Source organism: Callospermophilus lateralis, chromosome 4 (genome assembly GCF_048772815.1).
Source record: "Callospermophilus lateralis isolate mCalLat2 chromosome 4, mCalLat2.hap1, whole genome shotgun sequence".
NCBI classification, from domain to species: Eukaryota; Metazoa; Chordata; class Mammalia; order Rodentia; family Sciuridae; genus Callospermophilus; species Callospermophilus lateralis.
The window spans coordinates 147485770-147505208 of record NC_135308.1 but is presented as its reverse complement, the minus strand read 5'-3'; the positions used below and the strand labels follow the sequence as shown (position 1 = coordinate 147505208).

At 39.3% G+C, this 19439-nt stretch overlaps 1 protein-coding gene and 1 pseudogene across 2 annotated transcripts in view; one reads left to right on the top strand and one right to left on the bottom strand.

Moving 5' to 3' along the window:
* Positions 1–16243, bottom strand: part of Slc17a8 (solute carrier family 17 member 8) — a 49080-nt gene extending 32837 nt beyond the window's left edge. For both annotated transcript variants that reach the window (XM_076853231.2, XM_076853232.2), the window contains exons 1-2: positions 16143–16243; positions 552–804 (exon numbers count right to left, since the gene is read on the bottom strand). In XM_076853231.2, coding sequence (XP_076709346.1) covers positions 552–804; positions 16143–16243 — 354 coding nt within the window. The remainder of the gene's footprint in view (positions 1–551; positions 805–16142) is intronic.
* On the top strand, positions 5116–5715 carry LOC143397368 (succinate dehydrogenase [ubiquinone] cytochrome b small subunit, mitochondrial pseudogene; annotated as a pseudogene).
* Positions 16244–19439: the final 3196 nt, after the last annotated feature.

Below are 19439 nucleotides of genomic sequence, written 5' to 3'. Positions count from 1 at the left end.
GTTAAGAATTTAATGCATTATCTTTGACAAAATATTCATAAGCTATTACCAGGTTGCCAAAGGGATTCATGGCACAGGAAATTGAAATGCTCAGGTCTCAGTTCCTAAATCATAGCCTGTCTGCTCTGTTTCCATCTGTTTCTTTCTCCCTTATGATATTCCTTTTTCTTCCACCCACCCCACCAAACTCTCTGTCTGGTCCAACCATCACTTTTCTCTGGGAATTCTTTCATTATATCAAAGTCCGAGCTAGATGAGCTCAAGGATCCTGTGTTTGCTGAACTTAGCCCCTAGAATCCCAAACAATCACCACTTACTGTCTGTCTCTGTAAGGACAAGAACCGAGCTGAGGCTCACCAGACTCTCCCCATCACCACACAGTGTACAGTGCATGGTAGTCACTCTACACTTTTGCCATATCAATGAATGAGTGACAGTGCTTACTTTCATTTGCACAGCTATGAGCAAAAAAAAAAAAAAAAAATATATATATATATATATATATATATATATATATATATATATATACCCTGTGAGATATAGATACTGACCTGAATTTCTGGTTTTCCATCCACATATACAGTGCTGTTGTTGACCATTTCCACAATGGCAACTCCAAGATTACACCGAATCCCAAAGGAGATGCAGAATCCCAGCCCACTCATGATGGCGATGATGTAACGCTTAGGAATGCCACAGCAATGGCAATCACAGAGCGGAGGGCGTGGCCTGGATGCCTGCACGGGCCTGCCTTCTTCATTTAGTTCAATGTTATCTTCTTCCTCATTGGTCCCATCAATTTTTCTACATTGGAAAACAATGGACAGAGAAGAAAAACCAGAATTAGAGGGGGTGAGGGAGGTGTACTAAGCAAAAAGAAAAAATTGTAACGGAGAAAAGGAAAACCTAAGGCCATTCTCCTTGGCGTGGAGATGGCCATTTCTCCCTATACCTATTTACAACATCTTCCCTGTGTTCCAATTTCCTCTTCTTACAAGTACACCAGTCACTTGGATGATGGCCTCCCTTCATGACCTCATTTTAACTGAATGATCTCTTTAAAGGTCCTATCTCCAAATACAATCATATTCTGAAGTACTGGATTAGAATTTCAACATATGAACTGGGGAAGTGGCAGCAGGGGGTGGGGTCAATTCAGCCATAACAGTCCTCATCTCTAAAATGGGCTAATCAGATTAGCTATCTCATAGGGCTATTTACTGACTGGTGCATGTAAATGCATCACATGAAAGAACTTTACATTCATAAATGGTAAATTCTAAGATTATTGCTCTTAATATAATTGATAGCAGTCAGAAGTTCAGCATCTCTGTAAGCATGCAGATGCTTTAGATGAAGAAGAATGAAGACTGATATTTTCAGGCACTCTGGGGCTCTGAGGAGTTTAACTGAAGACAGCCCCAGCTGCTGTGCTCTGATTCCACTATAGCTTTGGCTTTGGCACATGGCCACACTTTTCACGGGCTGCTTTCTGCCAAGGACTGAGCCCAACAGGGACATAAGGCAGGTCCTTTCCTGGAAGAGGCAGGACTCTTCTGACAGGTGACTGGCTCCAGGATTCTCCATTGACCTTGCCAAAACATCTAGTTGTCTAGTCTGAAATGCTTCTCCTTTCCTCCTTTCCTGTTTCCTGCACAGATAGCATGCCTTCTGGATGCTGTTCCAGCCTCCTCCAGCTCCTTCCCCATTTTCCCCTCAATAAACCCCTTGTGTATCTGTTTTCCTGTCCACTTCCTAGAGGACTTGAACTAACACAAGCATCTCTCAACATGGCACCATCTTAGATGTCCTGAGACTTTCCAGAGGGATAACACCACAGTATGGGAACTGGGGCTGGGGAGGGGGAGAGAATGGTGAGAAAAGCACAGGAATCTCCAAAGGAGGAAGTATAGGCTCCTTGAATGGTAGGACCCAGAGCTGCCTGACTTGAAGCACCTCCTTACAGCACAGCACCTGCCCAGTTGAGGAGATCAGATGTAGGAAGTTTTGGGGAGTGGCCTGGGCACTTTGTTCTAGTTTCCCTTGTCCAAAGTGGCAGCCAAGCCAACACTTCAAAGGACTATGAGATCAGGAGAAATGTCAATCAACAACGAGAGGGACCTCCTGGGTGCAGCAGGAAGGGAAGTTCCAAAATTGATCAAAATTTAATTTCCACCAGGCAGGGCCCTCCAAGTCAGATTGGATTTGTTTTAAAAACCCTAAAATTGTAGGAGGGTTTGGGGTGTAGCTCAGAGTGGCAGAGTGCTTTTCTGGCATATGCAAGACCCTTGGTTCAACCATCAGAATAATAATAATAGTAATAATAATAATAAAAACAGTGGAACATTTCTTTTATAGGCAAGCTCAGAGAAGAAGATTGAGAATAACTTCACATTGTGTGATGAAACGGGGCTTTAGGCAATCAGTAACCTGGATGTGACTGTCAGCCCTGCCACTTACATACTAGTTGTGTGACTTTGGTCAAGTAACTTGGCCTTTCTGAATCTCACAATTTGTCATCCATATAATAAATACAATATTTATCTTAAGAGTTGTTCTTAAGATTGAATGAGACTGTACTACAAAGAGTAAAATATTACCAGGAAAAGTGAGTGGGCATTAACAAATATTATAATCTGTACCACCCCTGGTGTTTCCTTTGGGTTGTTTTGTTCTTTGTTTTTGTGGAGCTAGAGATGGAGCCCAGGGTCTCTCAAACACTGGCTTGACCACTGTCCTGCATCCCCAGCCACCTCTGGGTATTATGCATTCCTTGGTTAGAGTACTTACCATGTGAGTTGGAGAGTTTGGTTTTCATCAGCATAGTAGGTAGGGAGCAGATCTGATGATTCACATACATAGACTTTAATGAAGGTCTCCCCGACCCAGTGGGTCAGGAGCCTGCTGAGGGCAGGAGCCATCTCCCACCCATCTTCATTCCCAGTGCTCAGCATACACAAGGAATCTTCCTTTGACTGAATGGAAATGTGGGTTGATTCCAGATGTCACTCCTGACTTGAGCACTTAAGAGACGGGGTAAGGGTCTATTCATCTCTGCCCAGAAACAAACTTTACAGAAAGAATTGGGGAGGGGAAAGAAAGTTACCTAAGAATAAAAAAAAACTCCTTTCTTAAGAAAGTGAAGGACTTTAATTATCCCTAATAGCTATTTATCCCATTTGGTTTTCTCTGACTGTGCCTGCCCTCACACTTTTAGATCTGAGAATCTTCATTCTTTCCAGGGTGACATCCATCATTGTTTTTCCAAGTATAGAAAACTGCAGATTGTGGGTTGCTGGTCCTTCACATACTAAGGCAGCACATGCCTTCTCCTGTCCAGCAAGCTTCTGTTACCAATCTGTTACTGATTGTTTTACATATGCTAACAAGCTTTAGGCAATCAGATAATCTGGATGTGATTGTCAGCTCTGCCACTTACATACTAGTTGTGTGACTTTGGTCAAGTAACGTGGCCTTTCTGAATCTCACAATCTGTCATCCATACGATAAATACAATATTTATCATTTACATTTGGGCATTTACAGAACTGTTTACTTATAATCCAAACATTTCCACCAATTGTGGAGGAGGTTTTGTTTTGCAATTAATAAGGTCCACATTCGGAGCACAAAGTGAGCAGAACTTGCAGATAATTCTGTGAGTTTTTAAAATTCTTTCACTTACTTATGTATTATATGTGTTATGGGATTTGAGCTATAAGATATAGATAAATCTTCTTGAGACTGTTTTGATAATGAAGGGAGATACTATACATTTAAAAAAAAAAAAAAACCTGACAGTTCTAAACAAAACCAGAAACCCTCAGAGTACCTAGAATGGAGAAGCTATTCAGTGTCTTCAATTTCATCTTTCAATTTTCTTCCTTCCTCCAAAAACACAGCAACTCAGTGATCATGTGAAAAACAACTTTGAGGTAACTGTGACCCTTTCAGAAGGCAAATTAGAATACTGTTTGCCATAACAAAAATACTACAGTCTGGGAAGCTTAACCCGTTAAGTTCCAAGTTTTCATTCTGTGATTACTTCAATGAAATTGGCTCAGGTGAGTTAAAATGGATTGGAAATCATAAACTAGAGTGTGTGTGTTTGTGTGTATTCACATATATAATATTAATCTTACTATTTTATAATATAACTTTATTATTCTTATCATTACATTTTATTGTATATTATATACTACATTTAAGTTTAGGCTCCCCCACCCCCTGCTTCCTGACCCCACCATAAGGTGAGTAGTTTTTCCTTCACTAAGCCCTTCCACATGATGCTCTTCCTCACCTCAATGGACTGAGACTCTGAAATTGCTAGCCCCAAATAAACTTTCCCTCTTCTAAGTTGCTCTTGTCAGATATTTTGGTCGCAGCAAAACAGAAGCTGTCTAAAACAAGCCCCCAACCTTGGCTTGCAAATGGCCGCCTTCCCACTGTGTCCTCAGATGGCCTTTCTTCTATGCACATGCATCTTCAGTGTCTCTTGTAATCCAAATTTCCTCCTCTCATAAGGGCACCAATCCATTAAGGTCCAGCCTCACACCCAGTGCAGTTTTGCAGATTTTGGAGCATTAGCCTATGCTGGTCTCGTTTTCCTCCTCGTAATCTTTCCTGTCCCCTCATGTAAAAAGAGTTGGTGCTCCTTGCCTCAGCAGGGAAGGATAAGATGGACCCGCAGAGAAAAAGACTCAGTCTCTTGGTTTGTGTTTTTTATTTCCAAAATTCATAGGTGACAAACTGACAGCTCTATAGCCACATCTGGCCCACAGACATGTTTTGTTTATATTATATGATGTATGAGTAAGGATTTTTTTTAATTTGGATAAATTGCCAGTTGAAAATTCAGGAGGGCTCTGTGTGTGTATGTGTGTGCGTGCGTGCGTATGTGTGGTGTTTAACCTGGAATTTTTACCTTCTTCTGAAAAATGTGAAGACCTGGAATTATTAGATCCACACTCTCATGGCTATAATTGGCATTCCCATTTACCGCAGTCCTCACCACTCCCTCTAGTCACCCCTAAACTGAACTGAATTCCCATTTCATATTATACTTGCACTGTTGTTTTTCTTATAGTTAAAACTAAGATTTTGCTCAAGAGCAAGATGGCAGTTCTCTTGAGACCAAGTGTTCTCTACAATGGCTCAAAGAGGTCCAGCTCTATTCCTCCAAACCCCAGGGGCCAGACCTACTCATGTTTCAGCGTTTCTCCAGGACCGACCCACACCCTAGGGCAGTGTGGAACACAGCACATTCACCTGTTTTCAAGCCACCATTCTGGTTCCAAGGCTCCATCTCTCCACTGGACTAGCAAGAAGGTTGCCTGTGTTCTACTCCTGGGCCAGCTTCCAGCTGCATATTTGAATCCTTGCTCTGCAATGGACTGCTCTGGCTGCACCCTCACTTTCCAGAGTCACAGGAGCCTTGGACAAGTTGTTATTACTATGTTCATGGGGATGAATTGCAGAAAGCTGTCAAGGAAGGTCTTTTGGCACTTTAACTTTTGCTGGGCTTTTGACAGTCATGATATGGGAATCTGCAAAGCTGCTGCTATGCTGTGGAAGTGCCAACCTTCAGAACTGTGTGTCTCTTCACCTCTGCTCCATCATGCCATTCAGCACACAATAAGGAGGAAATATGAGATAAGTCCACTGGGGGACAAACCTTCTCCTAATCACATGGTTATTCTGGAATCTAATTGTTGAGCAGAAGGTTTGAGAGGAAATGAATATCCAAGAAACTATGAGACTGAATTCTGCATTCTGGTGTGTCAAAGGGGTGTCTCCTAGTTTACAAGACTCCCAGTATAACCAAACTTTACATATGAACTTTCCCCTTTTAATTATGAATCTCTTAAAGACAATTCACCTTTATTATAATCAATATAGGAACATGCTTCTGTGTTTGTCTTGAGGAATAATGGACAAAGGGAAAGACTATTAATTCATGAGTAGAGATGTGTTTTACTTCTCCTAATTAATTAATCTGTCTACAAATATAAAACTATAAATGATAAATTATTTTTCTACTGTGAGAATTGCTAATGAGAAAATGTATTCTATAAAAATAAATTTTGTAAAAATAAAATGTTGTATAATAAAACAACTAAGATTTTTAACTTGTATTTAAAACTAATCTCTACCAAATTAGACGAAGAGCAAAACTATGTAGTAGACAACCATCATTTGTAGCTCTCCAATGTTTTAACTTCCTCTTGAGATATGAAATCTTGCCTGAACAACAGAGATAAAACTACTTTTCCTAGATTTCTTGAGTTGAAGTGCAGAATTAAGAGGTGAACTCTGGCCAGGCATGGTGGTGAACACTTGTAATCTCAGCAGTTTGGGAGACTAAGGCAGGAGGATTGTGAGTTCAAAGTCAGCTTCAGCAACTTAGAAAGTCCTCAAATTTAAAAGGGATAGGGCTGTGGTTCAGTTGTTAAGCACCTCTGGGTTCAGTCCCCAGTGCAAAAAAAAAAAAAAAAAAAAAAGAGGTGGACTCTACTAAATCAGAAATGCTTGAGTGAGTTTCAGATGTGGAAAGAAGGAACAAGAGGATGCAGTGTGCAGGAGAAATGGCAATGGAAATGGCGGTAAATGCAATAGTAGAAGCAACTCCATAACTGCTGTGGATGAATTTCTGAAATAAATCATAAGTATAATCAGTACTTAAGAGCTGCCAGTAGAGGCAGCTGAATTTTACCCAGAACAATCCAGTGGGATGATACATAATATGCTTTCTGCTTTTTTTTTTTTTTTTTTTTTCCTGGAAGTAGAGCATCCAGACTGGTCCTCCCAGGGAGTCTTGAGTGTTTCCTAACATGCTCTCCTAAACTGCATACCACTTTAGCTAAAGTGGGCTGTGTTGATTAAAATTGACAACTTCAATATAACATACTTCTTTGTAGAGGTGCAGACTATTTCTGTTTGTTAATATATAAAATATATCTATGTCAAAATACAATAGGACCTGCTTCACTCCTTCTGTATTGAACCCATGGCCATTGCACTAAGTTTTAAGAAGTACTTCAGAATTTGGCTATTATAAAAATATCTGGGAAAAGTTGGGAGAAGCCAAAAATAAACTTTAGTCAAGAAAATAGAGACAATCATGGTGACACACATCTATAGTTCCAGCTACTCAGGTGGCTGAGGCAGGAGGATCACTGGAGGCTAGGAGTTTGAGATCAGCCTAGGCAACACAGGAAGACACCATCTCAAAAAAAAAAAAAAAAAAAAAAGGCACTTGATGAATGTCTATAATCCCAGCTACTTAGGAAGCTGAAGCAGAAGGATGGTGAGTTTGAGCAAGACTTAAAAACAGAAAGTTAGGACTGAGGTGTAACTTAGTAATAGAGCATGTACTTAGCATGAACAAGGCCTTGGGTTTAATCTGTGTATACGCATTCGCATACATGTGTGCGGGTGTGCGGGTGTGTGTGTGTGTGTGTGTGTGTGTGTGTGTGTCCTCCCCCAGGCTAGAAGAAAGGATGAGGGTTTAAAAGCTCAGAGATCCTGGATCTTGATTCTTGCACTAAACCCTTAGGTGAGGAGTCCTTGGAAACAGACTCCAAAATGAGTTCTCAGTTTGATGCTCACTAGCTGGTTGGCAATGAGGACTGTGAGCAGGTCACTGGAGGAGAAGGTGGACTATTCATAGCTTCTGGAGCACTTCAGGATCTATTTTCCACCTTCCCTTCTAGCCATCAGACAAATTACTAGAATTGAATCCCTGCATGGATCAGAGGAGGATCTGACTGACATTTTAGAAACTGGAACATATGCCTGGGACTAAATTCTGAATGTGCTGGATTTGGGAGAGATGAAGTAGTACAGTTGGATAAAAGAAATGTCTTAGTCTGTTTTCTATTGCCAATAACATGATGCCATAAAATGTCTGAGCTATAAAGAAAGAGGTTTAGGGCTGGGGATGTGGCTCAAGCGGTAGCGCGCTCTCCTGGCATGCGTGCGGCCCGGGTTCGATACTCAGCACCACATACAAACAAAGATGTTGTGTACGCCGATAACTAAAAAATAAATATTAAAATTCTCTCTCTCTCTCTCTCTAAAAAAAAAAAAAAGAAAGAAAGAAAGAAAGAAAGATAGATTCTGGTTCTGGAGGTCCAAGGTCAAGGGGTCACATCAAATGATGGTCTTCTATGGCAAAGTCCAAGACATCACATTGCAAGACACAGGGAATGTGCATTTATGTCTGTATATCTCTCTGTCTGGTCTCTCTCCCTCTTCTTATAAAGCCACCTGATCATTCTCTATCTGGTCTCTCTCCCTTTTCTTATAAAGCCACCTGGCTCCACACTAAGGACTTTATTTATACTGAACACCTCTGAAAGGCTAAATACCATAGTCAGATTAAATTTATACCCTCTTAATACCTCACAATGAGGATTATATTTTAACACCTGAAGCCTTAAGGGACACATTCAAAACCATAGCAGGACAGTTTCTTAATATGGAGAAGCAGATTAAATCATGTCCTCCAAAAAGATTGAGATCCTGACCCATAAAACCTGTGACTTGGACCTTATTTGGAAATGTAATCTTTGTGGATATAATCTTATTAAAATGAGGTCGCACTAGATTAGAATGACTGGTGTCCCTGTAAGAAGAGAGGAATTTGAACACAGACACAGAGACATAGGAGAGAAGTCCATGTAACAATAAAAACAGAGATTTGCAAGAACGTGAAGAGAGAGCCTACAGAATGGGAGAAAAATCTTTGCACTTGCACCTCAGATAGTGCATTAATCTCCAGGATATATAAAGAATTCAAAAAACTAAACACACACACACAAAAATAACCCAATAGTCAATGGACAAAGTAACTGGACAGACACTTCACAGAAGTCCATATTATATCTTACTGTCATGTATAACTAAAAAAGAACAAATAAAAAACTTTTTATTTGTGTTTTTTTAGTTAAAAAAAAAAGATGGGGATTTGATTGACACATCTACAAATCAAGAAATGTCAAGGATTACCAGAAATCTCAGAAAGTAGGAAGAGGCAAGGATGATATCTCCTTCAGAGAGAGCATTTCCCTGTAAATACCTTGATTTTGGACTTTGAGCCTCCAAAATTGTGAGAAAATAAATTTCTCATGTTTTAAGACACCCAGTTTGTGGCACCTTGTTACAGCATCCCTGGGAAACTAATCTGGGAGCATTGTCCCATGACACAAAATTTAGCATCCTAGTAAAGGCTAGAAAAATGGATCTAGTAAGTTGCTAATGTGGCTCCTAAAAGCATAAACAAAATACACATCAAGAGGAATCTGATTACTTTTTGAAATGCAATTGCATACTGATTTCTAGTCATTATTGCATTTTGCTCAGAAATACAGGCTATAGCCACTATAACATTATTTTTAAAATAACTTGAGGGTTTCCTGTGGCTCCATAAATGAGATGACCACATCTCAAAGTAGATTTGACTGGCAGTGACTTCCCCCTCTGAGTGAACACCTGAAGTGGGGACACAATGAAATCAGGTCATGATCTACTCGGCTTAATACTCCCTTTACTAAGATAATAAGGAATGCTGCGGTGATGGGGCACCAGCCACACTGGGTAGATCAGAGGCTGCTGTCTTCTGCAAGATGGGTTTCATGGTAAAACTAGTAGCAACTGAGTTGATAGGATCCTGGAACACTAGAGGCCAGTAGAGGCACTTCACTATCCTAGGCAAGGGCAGCAGATGTGCAGTGACAATTGGGATCCTGATCCAGTGGAATCTCACAGATGACATGATGCTCTTGGGACAAAATAAATGAGCAGCTAGCAAGGATATTGCTTATATATAATGAGAAAAGTTTCAAGAATTGAAGTAGGAGATATAGGCTAAGGTTGGTTATACCAATGAAAAGTCACACTCTCTTGCTGAGGTTCTAGACCAGAATTCATTGATTGAAGAAACTGGGTCTCCATGACAAAGGAAAACTATAATCCACAGAAGGGCATGTAGAAGGGTTCTCTCAGCCCTCTCCCCAAAGAAATCTATAGCCATTGGAAAACATATAGTGGATAAAAAGGAATACCTTGATTTTTTTTAAGACTGTTGGGTAAAGGGGCAAGTTGATGTCGGTAATCCGGGGTCCACAGCACCATCATGTCCCTCTTGTCAGAATGGGGTTCATAAGGGTTAAGCAATAAATGGGCCTGGCCCAAGTCTATATCAAAGCATGTTCACTTAGTCCAAGGACCTACCCAGGGGTCATTTCCCCAGGTATAATTTACACATACATAATTAGAATGGAGGCACGTAGCATTTGGTGGGGAAAAAAACTTATATTGGTTCCTTAACTTAATAAGAGCTGTTGTAGTACAAAAAGCCAAAGGGAAATCCTTGAAACTGCCACCCCTGGGTGAGATGATAAATCAAAAACAGGGTCACATTATACAGAATGACAGAGATTAGCTAGAAAGTTTTAGAAGCTTAAAGGTTGCAAGAAGTGGTAGTCCTCATTATATCTCCATTTAATTCACCAGTCTGTCTCCTACCAAAAAAAAAAAATTGATCATGGCAGATGATAGTGGACTACCACAAACTTCGGTATATAGCTTGCCTCTCTAGATCTAGTGTAGTGCATTCTTTTCATATTCATTATAAAAGAGAATCAGAAGTTTACACCAGCATTATTATGAATAATGCTTATATATATTCATGGTCTTGTTCTCTATTATAGTCAGAGAGATCTTCTGGACCTTTTGCAGAACATCACACTGATCTATTGTGACCAACATGTTGTTTAGACCTCATAAGCAAAAAGTAACAAGTCTCTTGATGTCTCAGTAAAAAAACAAGTTCCAGAGGGCACAGAACAAAGATTGCATAGCAAGACTCATAGAAGCCTAATGGTTTGGGTCATTTCCTCCAAAATAAAGGAAAAGTTGGGTCTAAGGTTGTGGCCCAGAGGTAGAACCCTTGCCTAGCATGTGTGAAGCACTGGGTTCAATCCTCAGCACCACATAAAAATAAATAAAGGTATTATGTCCGTCTATAACTAAAAAATATATATAAAAATTTTTTTAAGAAATAAAATAAAGGAAAAGTCACTGCACTTTGTACTTTCCACCACTAAAATGGAAGTACGATACTTGGTATACTTGAGTTTGGGAAGCAGTAAATTTAGAAATAACTAATTATTTCCAACATTTAGAAATAATATTGTAACCCATTTGTTCCATGACATTAAAGGCTGCTAGTTTTTATTAATGAGATCCAAAAGCAAGAAAGTGTTCCTGGCTGGGCACAGTGGCACAAGCCTATAATCCCAACAGCTCGGGAGGCTGAGGCAGGAGGATCACAAGTTCAAAGTCAGTCTCAACAATAGCGAGGTACTAAGCAACTCAATGAGACTCTGTCTCTAAATAAAATACAAAATAGGGCTGGGATGTGGCTCAGTGGTCAAGTGTCCCTGAGTTCAATCCCCAGCACCAAAAAAAAAAAGAAAGTGTTCCTCAGCATGTCCAGGCTGAAGTAAGAGCAATCTTGCCACTAGGGCCATGCTATCTAGCATACTTCTGGTACACAGGAATCTGCATAGGAAAAAACACCACTTGAGGTTTCTGGTAAAACCTAATAGAAGAAACATAGCATAAATTCTGGAATAAGGCCATGCCATCTATAGTAGAGCAATACCCAACATACAAACATAACTCCTGGCATGTTACTGAACCCTGGTAAAGATGGAGCATCTGACCATAGACTATCAAAAGATCATGTTGCCAAAACTACCTATCATGAGCTGGGTACCGTCAAACCTACCAAGTCATAATGCACATTACAAAATGGAAGTGGTACATCTGGGGTCAAACACAAGCAGGGCACTAGAGCATCACAGAGCCTACGTCAGAGGGTATAGACTCCTAGGTGACCTACAACTCTTGCACCAATGACTCTCCATCAGTTCACACCTTTGAACAAATGACGAAGTGAAAAGAAAAAAAAACCGAGTGTGATTCACAGATGGTCAGTTTGGTAAGTCAAAACCAGTTAAAATGGACTGCTGCTGCATGAAAACCCCACTCAGGGGTAGCCTTTAAAGAAAGCCATAAAGAGACATCTTTCCAACAGGTAGAGTTTTGAGCAGTCACCTGACCATCTGTTTTGTATGGAAAGGGAAACATTACAAGATAATTATAGGTGTGGATTCGTAGGCAGTGGTGATGGCTTAGCTGGCACAACAGAGTCTATAAAGGGCAATATTGGAAGACTGAGAAGGAGTTCTGGGGAAGAAACACGTGGATCAACCAGTAAGAGTGGACATAAAGTGTGAGATCTTTAGGTTGCACAGTAACATAGGCCACACAGTGTCCACTTGAAAGAGGTACTACACAACACATGGACAGGCTGACTTGCCCAGTTGAGGCTAGCCAATTCTGTCCTTAGCCACCCAGTGGCGACAGCAGCAGACTCAGCAATGAAGTGACCATGGTGTCAGAGATGAAGGCTATACACAGTTACTTAACCTTCCCAATGGGGAGTTTCAATAAGAGTGAGGAAACATGAGTACAAAGTGGAGTGAAGCAGGAAAAGACTGTCAGAGATGAAGTCAGATACTTCTCAAAGTCCTACAGACCACTAAACGGACACTGACTTTAAGTCAGAGTGAAGTGGGAAACCATGGGGAGGTTTTAACACACAACTGCTGAATGCGGAGGGCCAACACAATGTGGGGACTAGCTCCATCCCTTTAAAGGGAAGATGATCATACTTTAAAGAGATCAGACTCCATCTTGGCCTTCCTTGAGGAAAGGCTTCAATGGTAATGTTTCTTCAATTAGAAGAAAAGCCCACCAGGTTTAGCAGTGGCTGCTATAATGCAGTCCAAGTAACTCCCTGAACCTAAACAAGTAACTTAATCTCAAAATGGAAAGAGGAAAGACACTTGATTAGAGAGGTAGTATGATGGAAATGAAGAATACAGGCATAGATATTTGCAGCAATGTGGATGGAACTGGAAGGCATTATAAATAAACGAACCAGGCACCAAAAGACAAATGCCACATGATATCACTCATATGCGGAAGCTTAAAATTGATTTCACAGAAGTACAGGGGAGAACAATAGTCACTAGAAGCTAGGAAGGGAAGGGAAAGGGGAAATAGAGTTGGATAACCAGTACTAAAATACATTAGATAGGAGGAATCAATTCTAGTATTCTACAGCACAGTAGGGGGTCATAGTTTACAACAACTTAGTACATATTTATAAAGAACTAGAGGCAAGAGGGCTGGGGTTATGGCTCAGTGGTAGAGCGCTTGCCTGGCACATGTGAGGCACTGGGTTTGATCCTCAGCACCATACAAAAATAAATAAATAAAATGAAGGTATTGTGTCCATCTACAACAACAACAAATAGATATATATGTGTGTGTGTGTGTGTGTGTTTTAAGAGCTAGAGGAGAGGAATTCAAAGACTCTAATACAAAGACATTATAAATGCTTAAGGAGATGGAAATTCTAATTGCCCTGATTTCATCATTTAACATTGTATCAAATTATCACTCTATTCCATAAATATATGCAATTATTATTTGTCAATGAAAAATAAACTAAAAACAAAAATATGGGCATAGAACATCTGGTTTGAAACCCAGCTCTGTGGTTTACAAGCCCCGTGACCTTGCACGAGTTACTTAACCTCTCTGTATCTTGGTTTCCTCATCTATAAAATTATAATAGTTCTGTTTCCGTGGGGTTTTTAACAGAATTAAATGGATTACAGTGTCTGAATCATGCTATGTTTTTGCCATTGTTATTTTTCACACATAAGCAATCAAAATTTATCCATATTGTCATTGAAGTTGAACAAATCTGCAAGTCCATTTATGGGCATTCATTTCCAGGTTCAATGCCTTCTGTGTCATCTATGTATTCTAAAACTACACTTTGGAATATTATCCTATACTTCTGAACTATTACTGGGCCTTTAGCTGATTCCTTGTTCAACTGCTTCTTATCAATGACTTTTCTTCAGGAAAGCTAACAATGCCTGACTGTAATCAGCCCATACAAATCAGGAAACAGTTCTTTGTGGGGTTTTTTTTGTTGTTGTTGTTGTTGCTGATGTTGTTGTTGGTGGTGGTGGTAGTGATTTGTTTTGAACATTGGATTCTGTCAACTGGTCTTATGTGAAAATCAAAGAGGTAAAGTGGAAAATCCCACTTGGCTGGGTACTTTGCATGTAATTATCTTAAAGACTTAAAATCCACACCAAATGCAGGGTACATCGAATTGTGGTGTTCTGCTAAAATACCACTAGAACTGAGGATCAACTTGGATGGCCCGTCAAGTAATATCTATTTTTCCTTCCTCAGCTGATAATTTCTACCTAGAGATTACTGAAAGAAAAGATTCTGGTTCAGCTTTGTTTTTCTCTAAAGTCATTCCATAATTACTACAGCAACGACAATATCTAGCCTTCATTTAGTATTCAGTGCCTTCTCTGCCTCAAGCATTTTGCTAGTCACTTCTTTTACTGTCCTGTGATGCAATTCAGAGGAAACTGCTCAAAGAGCCTAGACACATAGCTTGATTTTGGGCTGAGGTCACACAACTTGGAAATTACTAATTTTGTTATATCCCTAAGCAAATCTATTTGGTAAACAGAGATCTTCGTGTGTATTATCTAATCAAACATAGTAAAACCCGTGCTTAGGTAAATCTCCTATTTTAAAAAGTAATTAAACTTCAAAAAAGCAATTAAACTGCAGTTTTTGAAAATTACTAAATTTTTTTTGTTTTGGGGGTTTGTTTGGCAAATCATGGTTTTTATTCCTGACTCTGCCAGATTCCTTTGTCATTGTTTGAATAAGCCAATTAAGCCATTGTGCCTTCTTTTTGCATTTCTAATCAAGTGAAAGCCACACAATAAGATGTTACCTGGGGAGTGTTCAACAGAAGGATAAAGCACTCTTTTAAAAAATGTTATTATAATCATCTTCTATATTTGATTGGTTTGTGGTGCAGTCACTGAGCGAGGTTTTCACCTCTATGTGATAATTCTGCGTAGCTGATCAAAGTCTTTTTGTTTTTAATTACTAAAGTCTAATGAACCCAACGTCATTCTTTTCTTACCAAAGCTCATCAAGAATGATACAGTGAAATATTTAACTCCAACAGGAGCATGTATGTTATAAAACACAAAACATACAATCTCAGAAATAGGTTGCTGAGAAATAATCCTTTAAATGTAAAAGTTTTTAAATTTAAGAGAGAACATAGAAAAGTTAAAAGGAAATGCCCAGTGACATTTTCCTTCACAAGGATTAGAAATAATTACTCAAACACATAAAAAGCTTATAAATGGTACTTCTCACATACACTTATATCAGAGAGATGAAGGAGTCATTCTACTTTACACATAAGGACTACTGATTAATTCATCTATAAAACCTGAGATGACATTTACTACATCTATAAAATTTAACAAATTAAAATGTCACATCAATTCACCCACTTATGGAAAATGCTCCTGCCAATAATAATATATTTTCCTTTAAAAATATTTTCTTTGGGTGTGGACTAAAATCTCATTCAATTATATGATAGTACTGAACATTTCCCACTGCTACATGTAAGATCTTCTGCTTTAATGAATATTAATCTTTTAAGTGACCTTCTTCAAACGACTGTGTAACTGTCTTTCTCTTTGAAAACTATACAATCAGGAACCACTTTACATATTTTCTATAACAAGCTAACAAAATTACAAATATTTAATTTTCATGTATAGTGAAAACCAAAGTGGAAAACAATGTATTTCAGCTCAAAGCATAATTTATAATTGTTATTACCACTGAATTAACATGAAATATTGTCTCTCTAATTCAATGCCAAACATACCATATGTAACATTATCATTACCAGTAAGTGCTAATCCTGCTGGATAAACAATACTTGTCTTGATATTTCCTAATTCAACCCAATACTTTTCATGCATCTCCCACACTCCCTTTCTGGCACAGAATATTGATTCTAGAAGAGGGGTCCAGAAGCCATCAAATCTGACCCGTCTCCTCCTCATTAAAATGTGGTTTATAAACATGATACAGAGTTGGCAGTGTGATGCTACTCAGAAATAAACCTAAAGTTTACATTCAAACTTTACCTTTGTAAAATCCCCAGCGAATCTCCCACAGCATTCTTCACTCCTTCCTTTCCAGGTTTCAAAATTTTTTCTTTGAAGGTATCAAATACTTTAAAAGGCATTTTGAATTGGGGGGGCACCTATGAGCCGTTAATAGTCAGTCTCAGAAACTGCCATCCTTTCTCATTTCTAGCGTACGGAGCACTCTGTTTCACTTGATGAACACCTGGAAGTCAGTTCTCATAGAGGGAACTACTTAAAATCAAAAAGAAGATGAAACCCAACCCAGATTCTCCAAGCAGAGACAACCCTCTCCTCTCCCTCCACAATTAAAAAAAAAAAAAAGGAGGCCCAGGGGTTTCTAGCTGGGAATTCAGCCCCTTGCAAAAGCTACAAGCTCAGCAGCAGCCTGTGGCCGCTGTCTCAGGCAGCCACTCAAACTGAGCGCAGCCTCTCTCTCTCCCTGGCTGCAGCTGGAGAAGCTAACGTGGGCTCCAGTCTACAAGGGGTCCCCAGACGGGCAGCAGCATCTGTGGTTGGGCTCCGGCCCCTCCTGCTTCTCTCCAGCTTGCCTGTGGCTCTCTCCGAGTGATCCTTCCCCAGGTAATGCTATAGTAACCAGCACGACACCTGCCCCTCCGCCACCCAGGCTTATTAATGGGCTCTCAGCCAGAGCAGGCACCCACAGTGAAGTTTATGAAACATTTAAAAGTCCTCTGCTTTTCTGAAGTCTGGCACTGCAGACAGGCTCCCAGCCACCACTTCATGACTTTTATTCTCCTTGTGGGAGCTGTGAAACTGTTCTCAGCCGGGCACTAGCATGGATGTGGTCCCTGGAGGAGCACTTGCACTTGAGTAGGGTGAATGCAAACCCCAAGCCACAATCATCTAGGGGATATTTGCTCCTCATCAACAGAGCAGATTCTCTCAAGGTGTGGCACACAGATGCCATTAGACCATGTGATTGAGAGATCTGAGATCTGCTTAAAATTAAGCATTGCTCCTCATTGTCCTCCTTATAAATAAACCCTTCTCATAGCACCTACGGCCCCTCCATGGAACCCTAAGCCTTTTTCTTGTGCCTCTGCTCTCAGTAGCACAACTTCATTGAACTTAGCAAGTTCCCTGTTGCCCCTCAGGTTTCTTAAGCTATACCCCTGCCTTGGTGAACCCTCTTCCCCCTTCCCCTGGGTAGCCTCTGGAGATTTTCAAGTCTCACAGAAATATCGCTTCCTCTTTAAAGCCTCATAGACAAGGTGAGGTGTCCCTCCCCTGCACCTGCAAATCTCCTGTCCTTGGCTCTGGCAAGGCCTGGCTGCTAACCTATATAAATAGCGACTGGACTGGAGTTGAAATATCAGTTGCTCCCACATATATGGGCTGTAGAGTGAAGGCTCCATCAATGATCCTACCAGGAAGAAACAGCCTTTATCTAAGAAGCTCCAATGCTCCACCCCCGCCCCAATGAGAATCATGTGCTGTGCCTACTGAGCTCTTTCCATGGTCCAATATTGAAGTATTAACACAACATTCTTAACGTTGATTTGTAGTCCATAACTTTTTATTTCCCTCAAATTTATTGACAAGAAACTGAGGCAAAGAGAAATTAGACTTGTCAGAGATCACACAACCAGGCAGTAGCAAGCCAGGTTTCAGATCTACAACTCCCTGTTTTCTTTCTTTCTCTCGCTCTTTCTTCCTCCCTCCCTCTCTCCTCCCTCCTTCTTACCTACCATCATTTTACTAAAGTATATTTTGCATTTCATATAATTATTTCGAGCAGACAATTCAAATAATTCTTCATAAATTTACCAAGCTGTATAATCATAACCATGAAGCACTTTGAGAACATTTCTATCACCCTAATAAGATACTGTATTTTCACCATCCATTCCATTTACTACCTTTTACCTTGCCCCAGGCAACCACTAATCTACTTTCTGTCTCTATAGATTTGCCTTTTCTGGCCATTTCATATAAATACTACTACATAATATATGGTCTCTTGTAGCTGGCTTCTCTGATAACTTAATGAATTAAAAAAAAAAAAAGCTGTGGTGAACATTTGCATCCAAGTTTTTATGAGGCATATGCTTTCATTTCTCTTTGGGTAAATAACTAGGATTGGAATTTCTGGATAATATTGTAAATATATATTTAACTTTTTAAGAAACTGCCAAATTATTTGCCAAAGTGGCAAATTTTGCATTTTGCATTTCCACCAGCATGTATGAAGGTTCCCATTTCTCCACATCTTTGATGATATTTGTTTTCTGTGATTTTTAGTATACCCTTTCTAGTGGGTGTGATAATGACATCTCACTATGGTTTTAATTTGCATTTGCCTGATGACTACTTTGACTGTATTTCCATATGCTTACTAACCATCCAAATTTGTTGATGAAATTTTTATTCAAATATTTTGAGCATTTTAAATGGGTTTTTCTCTGCTCATTATTGAGGTATATGATTATATATTCTGGATATAATTCATCAGATATGTGTTTTGCAAATATTTTCTCCCAGTCTGCTGTTTGTCTTCTCGTTTTCTTCTATTTTTAAGTGCAAAATTTTTGAATTTTGATGTCAAATTTACTCATTTCTTCCTTGATGAACTGTGTTTTTATTGTTATAATTAAAACTCTTTATCTAACCTGATGCCTCAAAAGTTTTCTCCTTTTATTGTTTTAGAACCTATATTTGCCTATAATTCATTTTCAGTTCATTTTTATGCATGGTGTGAGATAAAAGACTGTCTAAGTTCATCATGAAGATATCCAATTGTCCTATCATTGTTAAAAATGCTATTCTGTCTCCAATGAATTGCCTTGGCATCTTTGTCAAAAATCAATTGAACAAAAATATAAAGATTTATTTTTGGACTTTCAGTTCTGTTCCATTGATCTCTATGTCTATTATTATGACAGTATTATGCCATCTTGACTATAGCTTCATAGTAATTTTTAAAATTAGAAAATGAAAAGTCCTCTAACTTTGTTCTTTTTTAAAAAACTGCTGTGGCTATTCTAGATCTTTTGCATTTTGCATAAAAATTTTAGGAACAATTTGTCAGTGTCTACACAAAATATCCCATCAAGCCTTGTGCTCTTAAAATGATGCTTTTTTGGTCACCAATCTTGCCAACATAACTCTTTAAGACTTTAGGAAACCACATGTCAGTCATTCCACCAAGTCTTTACTTATCTCCAACAAGCTCACACATTTGTAAAAAGCAGATACAATCACAATAAAATACAATAAACACACCCTCTTGCTTAGAAAACATCCACTGATGGAGCTTTTAACCCATTCCTCAAT